Source organism: Bipolaris oryzae, assembly GCF_000523455.1.
Source record: "Bipolaris oryzae ATCC 44560 unplaced genomic scaffold scaffold_241, whole genome shotgun sequence".
Classification (NCBI taxonomy): Eukaryota; Fungi; Ascomycota; class Dothideomycetes; order Pleosporales; family Pleosporaceae; genus Bipolaris; species Bipolaris oryzae.
The window spans coordinates 24,614-30,864 of record NW_006911517.1 but is presented as its reverse complement, the minus strand read 5'-3'; the positions used below and the strand labels follow the sequence as shown (position 1 = coordinate 30,864).

Below are 6,251 nucleotides of genomic sequence, written 5' to 3'. Positions count from 1 at the left end.
GTCGAGCCATTGTATGTGAAGAGATGAGAGGTGCGCAAAGTTGGTGGGGTGCGTCACTCGCTTGTACGCGTCACTCGCTTGTAAACTACGTTATAACATGCCACGTATCGATATTTCGCTCGTTGCAGACAGAGAGAGAGGAGAGAGAGACATAGCTCCAAGCTTCTATTTCAAATTCTCTTAGAGAAAGTTGTTATACCAAATACTGTTTTTACTTTTTTTTCTCGTCACTTGAGCCTTCCCTTGCTACTTTCTTGTAAATATATTCTTCACCGCCGTAGTAGTCGGACATTAGGAAACCGAAATATTGATAATCTTGATATCCTCCTCGGGCTTCTCCTTGTACACTTTAGTATTCTCAATCTTATGCACAACATCCATGCCTGCGATTGCGCGCCCGAAAATCGTATGCTTGTTATCGAGCCACGGCTGTGCAACAAAAACAATTAATTAGCTTTCCGATATTCATCATCCACTTTCAAATATACATACGTGTGGGTGGGTGGGTGGGGGAGATAGCTAGGGAAGATAGCTAGGGAAGATAGCTAGGGAAGATAGCTAGGGAAGATAGCTAGGGAAGATAGCTAGGGAAACAAGAAACTTACCGTTTTCTCCGTGGTAATAAAAAACTGACTCCCATTTGAATTGGGGCCCGCATTCGCCATGCTAACCGTATACGGCTTGTCGTGCTTGAGGTTTGAAAACTCGTCTGCGAATTCCTTGCCCCAAATGCTTTCGCCGCCCGTGCCGTCGCCCAGGGGATCACCCGTTTGGATCATGAATTTACGGATGACGCGGTGGAAAATGACGTTATTGTAGTAACCATTGCGGGCGTGAGTGACAAAGTTCTCTACAGCTTTGGGCGCAGCGTCCGGGAAGAGGCGGATGGTGATGTCGCCGTAGGTGGTGTGCAAGGTAGCTGTTGTGCCGGTTGCCGCGAGGGCTTTTTCGTCATTCTTCTTGTTCGCGTTTGCGGTGCGTGGCTTTTCGTTTTGTACGTCGCGGATGGACTTGGAGACGGTCGAGTCGTTGGTGTACATGTAGAAGCGGACTTTACCGGATCCTGTAGATACCAGCATGGCATCTCGGGCTTCGGCTTCTTGGAGTAGGGGGTTCTCACTTGCGGCCATTTCGACTGTGACGACTCCTTTCTTCTCGGGTTGGCCTTGGTAGAGACATAGCCATAGTGGGCGGATCGACTCTTCTTGGCCGTAGAGCTTGACGAGCTTGTTGGTTACTGTGTTGATGACTTTTACGCCGTACATGCTGCCGTAGAGAATGAAATTGCTCGTCTCGTCGAAAATGACATTCATGCGGCTTCGCACCCATGGCTGGTCAAGTTCTCTCTCGATGCCTATTCTTCGCCCAAACTCCATGTCTTCCAGATGTTGGACCGCAGTTCCAGCCTGTTGCATGCTTGTCATCGTTTCAATGGATTCGTCATAAGTTCGGTGCAGCTTTCCCGACGCAAAGTCAAACACGCGGACCTTGCGGTCAGGGAACGAAAATGTAGCAAATTGCTTGCCAGTGGGAGAAATGATGAGCGAGGTAGGGACGCATTTGGACTTTTTGAACTCAAACAGACTTGTCGAGCTCTTCAAAGACCACACATTGTCTGGTTTCTCATAGTTTCCATTAGGTCTCCAGTACTCCACCATGCCGCCTTGGTCCACGCTCACCACGCAGTCGTAGTCGTTGTTGTACGCCATCAGACTTACGGGCGCTCTGTGCACACTTTTCAAGACCTGTAGTGGCTCCGGGTTCTCGCCCCTGCCATCGTATATACGGATCCAGCTGTTCTCTTCCGAGCTGACAGCTAATTGCGGGAAGCTTGCGCCTCGGCCATGCAGCCAGCAAACAGCTAGAGGGGCATAATCCAAAGTCAACATGGCCAGCAGGTCGAATGTGATGACATCAAAGATCTTGATAGTCTTGTCCGCACCAGCAGTCGCAAAGCTGCGACCGTCTGCGCTCACGTTGACAGACTTGATCTCACCGCTATGGGCGCGAAACTCTTTGACAAATTCGATCCCCCCAAAGACCTTTTTCCAAAACTTAACAACGCCATCAATGGAGCTGGTGATGAGAAAGTCGGTGTGGGGAGTAAATGTGGTGAAGCACAGTTGTTCGCGATGCATGAGTGATTTCGAGTAGCGGGTTGCGCCAGGCAGCGCAGCAACGTAGAGCTTCTCATACGGAAGTTTTCGTTTCTTCTTTTTCGGCGCAGAGGAAGGGAGGGCGGGCCCAAAGTCGTCGTCGTCGGAAGATGTATCCTCTAGAGAATATAGTGTTAGAGAGAGTTGCGCACATACAACACGGGCGGATAGTACCTTCGTGAGCCTGCGCTGCAGATTCCCTTGCAGACATGCTGCTCTCGGCCTCCATTTCGGCGCGAGAGCGCTTTGGCTTAGTCGGCGACTGCGACCCGTCCATATTTATTAGGTTGTAGGAAAATATCGTGAGCGTGTTTACCCAACATCGTCCCACACACTCGGTGGCCGGGCCTGCATTTCGCTAGAGCGCGCTGTCACGTGCGTTCCTATGGCCGGTCTTAAATTACAAGCTAGTGAACATACGTCACTCAGGTACACCACGTGATAATGCATACAGAGTCAAGCAGAAGTTGGGCAGTTTATTTATTAATGTTGCCATGTCATCGTCCCGTACTATCGTACATGATGCCCATCGCTCTACCCTCGTCACGGCCGTAATGTGATTAGCATCACAATCTACAACTTCTGGTAATCTAGCTTGCCCTCGAGCTTCTTCGACTCGGCCATCTTTCGGACTGCCTTGTTGAAATCGTCCTGGTTGATTGAGTCTCGGTAGTCCTTGATAGCGAAGAGGCCGCTGGAAAATATTAGCACCTATTATCTTTTTTTCTCTAGTTCAAGCAAGAGTACTCACGCTTCTGTTACGACGTTGCGCAAATCGGCGCCGTTGAATCCATCGCTCATCTTGACAATGCTCTCAAAGTCAATTTCACCATCTGTGACAACACTTCCAGAGTGAATCTTCAGAATCTCCAAACGTCCAACTTCGTTCGGCAGGGGAATCTCGAGCTTGCGGTCAAGACGTCCAGCACGCAATAAAGCGGGGTCAAGGGTATCTGGGCGATTGGTTGCCATGATGATCTTAGTCTGACCGAGGTAGTCGAAACCATCCAGCTGGTTCAGCAGCTCCATGAGCGTTCGCTGAATCTCACGATCTGCCGATGTACCTTCCGAGAAACGTCGACCGCCAATGGCGTCAATCTCGTCCATGAAGATGATACAGGGTTCGTGCTCCTTTGCGTAACCAAACATTTCACGGATCAAACGCGCCGACTCGCCAATGTACTTGTCGACAATGGCCGACGAAACAACCTTGAGGAAGTTCGTCTCCAGACTGCTCGCCACGGCACGGGCCAGCAGCGTCTTTCCGGTACCTGGGGGTCCGTAGAGTAGCACACCCTTTGGTGGCTTGATGCCTACTCGCAGAAATAGCTCGGGGTTCTTGAGTGGCAGCTCAATGACCTCACGGAGCTCGCGAATCTGCTCATTCAGACCACCAATTCCACCAAAACTGACCTGGCCGGGGTCTTCCAACGACATGTTGTAGACGAGGGGATCGACTTCGCGGGGCAGCATGCGCATTATGGTAAGGGTTGTCATATCGAGGGCAACACGTGTTCCCTGTTTGAGCTTGGCCTTATCGACCTTTGACCGGCATCCGACGACATAGCGGGGGCCGGATGATGCCTTGACAATGACTACAGACGCCGGGTTAGCATTCGAAGGTGGCGGAGTCTCCAATATAACGTACATCGCTCCTCATCCAACTGCTTGAGTACCTCGCCTATTATCTGACCAACACTCTGCAGCGCCTTGATGTTCTCCTCCGATACGTCAAAGTCATGCTGTAGACCTTTTATCTCCAGTCGCAACGCCTTGAGCTTGGCCTCCCACTCTCTTGACTCGAGGAGCTTAGACTTGTAAGCTTCGAGCGCATGCTCGCGTTCTTGGTCGCCACTGCCACTCATGGTGGGATATGTTATGTCTGTGGGTGGGCGGGTGGTGGATAATTGAAGGCGGTGCTGCGTAGATGGACAGCGGCCGGGTTTGCTGCAGCGGGTGCCTCTGCCTGAGGGTAACAGCCGGACGGGGGGAGTGGTTCGATCCGGGGAATAGAAACCTAGAAGGGGCGGGAAAGCAAAGGTGATTTGTAACAAACGACGATGATGGCGGTGATGGAGTCGATGATGTGCCCCAACGCGGCGGCGGAACGAGCGCGCTCAAGGTGCACGTGCGCCAAGACCTCCGCGGCGGTGGCAGCTCCCATCCCAGTCGGCGTTGGAAAAAAAGTTGGCCGACCATTTTTCAGGTCGCATCTGGAAATCACCAAGGGCCTCTGTCGCCCACAATCACCACCTCGCCATCATGTCCTCTTCCTTCTTCACCACCCCTGCCTCGCAGCGGAAACGGAAGCGATCCGAAGCTACATCCAGCGCTCCCAAGAGGCGCAACACCGACGCCAATGCCCGCCGCACCCAGCGAGAAGACTCTATCAGCGGCAGCGACGCCTCCGAAGACGAGGGCGGACCCGTCTTTGACGATGACAACGACAGTGACGAGACTTCCGAAGACGAGAATGAAACAGCTGCTGAAAAGCGTCTCCGACTTGCAGAGCGCTATCTCGAAAACATCCGCAGCGAGGTCGAGCAAGAGGTGGGCTTCGATGCTGAGCAGATTGACAAGGATCTCATCGCAGAACGATTGAAGGAGGATGTCGCAGAGGGCAAGGGAAAGATCTACCGTTCCATAGCCGACGAATTGGACTTTGAGCGCGCATCGCATGCTGCTGGCTACTCGGGCCTGCAAAAGGCGACAACAGGCTGTGCCGTCAAGCTGCCTTATGCGTGGACAGTCAGCAAGGACCTTGTCGTAGAAAAGTGGGAGATTGCCGACCCAAAAGTATACGCGCCCGATGCCTCCCGTCCAACCAACATCACGCCGCGTAGAACCCCCAAGCGACTCCTCTGGCGCAAAGGAAACAAGAACAAGAAAGGTGATAGGGCCTATCTCGGTCACACTGGCGAGATTGTGTCCATTGCTATATCGGACTCTGGAAAATATCTGGCTACTGGCGACATGCATGCCCGACTAATTATTTGGGATGCCGATACTCTAACACCCCGCCATTTGTTCACTCGCCATCGTGATGCTGTCCTCTCGCTTTCGTTCCGACGAGGTACCGACCAACTATTTTCGGGTGGAGCAGATCGCGCCGTCATCGTGTGGAGTGCTCCAGAGTCTGCATACATCGAGACACTTGTGGGACACCAAGACGCCGTCATTGGGGTTGCTGGTGGACTGGAGGTCAATCAAGAGACGTGTGTTAGTGTGGGTGCCCGAGACCGCACTGCCCGTCTATGGAGGGTTGTCGAGGAGAACCAGCTGGTATTCCATGGTGGTGGCACAGCAAGACAAAAGGGCATGGATAAGCTCCGCAAAGGTCGCTTTGGCAAGAATGTTGATGGAGACGATGCAAAGGACGGAATGACCAACGGCACACACCCTGACGACGACGATACACCCATTGCTTACGCGGAAGGTTCCATTGACTGTGTCGGCCTCCTTGACGCCAGCTTGTTCGTTACAGCTTCCGATAATGGCGCCCTCTCCTTGTGGTCAGTCACTAGGAAGAAACCTCTTTTCACCTACCCGCTTACGCATGGCCGTGATCCACCACTTGCGCCAGAAGAAGTGTCAGCTAATCACGATGCCGCCACTTCGGTCAAACCGGGACCGCGTTTACCAAGATACGTTACTGCGCTCGCCACGGTACCGTTTGCCAATCTTATTCTTACAGCGAGCTGGGACGGCTGGATACGTGCTTGGAAAATCACCGACGACAAGAGGAGTATTGCGCCGATTGGAAAGGTGGGACGCGTACCTCTTGATGAGGATGCAACAATGGATGGCAACGGTGAAGATGGCCCAATTCTGATCCGAGGCATTGTCAACGGACTCTCGATACAGGAACGAGGCGACAGGGGTAAAGACGGATTATGCATTGTAGCAGCAGTAGGCAAGGAACCAAGGCTAGCAAGATGGATGTCCGGTAAAGTCAAAAACGGCATCTACGTTTTCGAAGTGCCGCGGAAAAGCCTAACTAATGGCGCGGCTGATGAAGAAGACGAAGATGAGGACGAGGAAGAAGAATCGTAATCCCAGGGGCAAAAAAAAGCATCTTTTTTGCATTTTCAGGGC

The 6,251-nt window shown here is 52.4% G+C and overlaps 3 protein-coding genes across 3 annotated transcripts; 1 reads left to right on the top strand and 2 right to left on the bottom strand.

The window, feature by feature from the left end:
* Positions 1-291: 291 nt before the first annotated feature.
* Positions 292-2,433, bottom strand: COCMIDRAFT_108645 (uncharacterized protein; the record flags this gene model as incomplete). Its single annotated transcript, XM_007694787.1, has 3 exons — positions 292-429; positions 606-2,275; positions 2,331-2,433. The coding sequence occupies 3 exons, from the start codon at positions 2,431-2,433 to the stop codon at positions 292-294; spliced, it is 1,911 nt and encodes a 636-aa protein (XP_007692977.1).
* Positions 2,434-2,729: 296 nt separating this feature from the next.
* COCMIDRAFT_108641 (uncharacterized protein) lies at positions 2,730-4,021 on the bottom strand (the record flags this gene model as incomplete). The annotated part of the gene is made up of 3 exons (XM_007694786.1): positions 2,730-2,850; positions 2,908-3,751; positions 3,805-4,021. The coding sequence occupies 3 exons, from the start codon at positions 4,019-4,021 to the stop codon at positions 2,730-2,732; spliced, it is 1,182 nt and encodes a 393-aa protein (XP_007692976.1).
* Positions 4,022-4,418: 397 nt separating this feature from the next.
* On the top strand, positions 4,419-6,209 carry COCMIDRAFT_9631 (uncharacterized protein; the record flags this gene model as incomplete). Its single annotated transcript, XM_007694785.1, has 1 exon — positions 4,419-6,209. One exon carries the CDS (start codon positions 4,419-4,421, stop codon positions 6,207-6,209), a length of 1,791 nt encoding a protein of 596 aa, XP_007692975.1.
* Between the last annotated feature and the right edge of the window lie 42 nt (positions 6,210-6,251).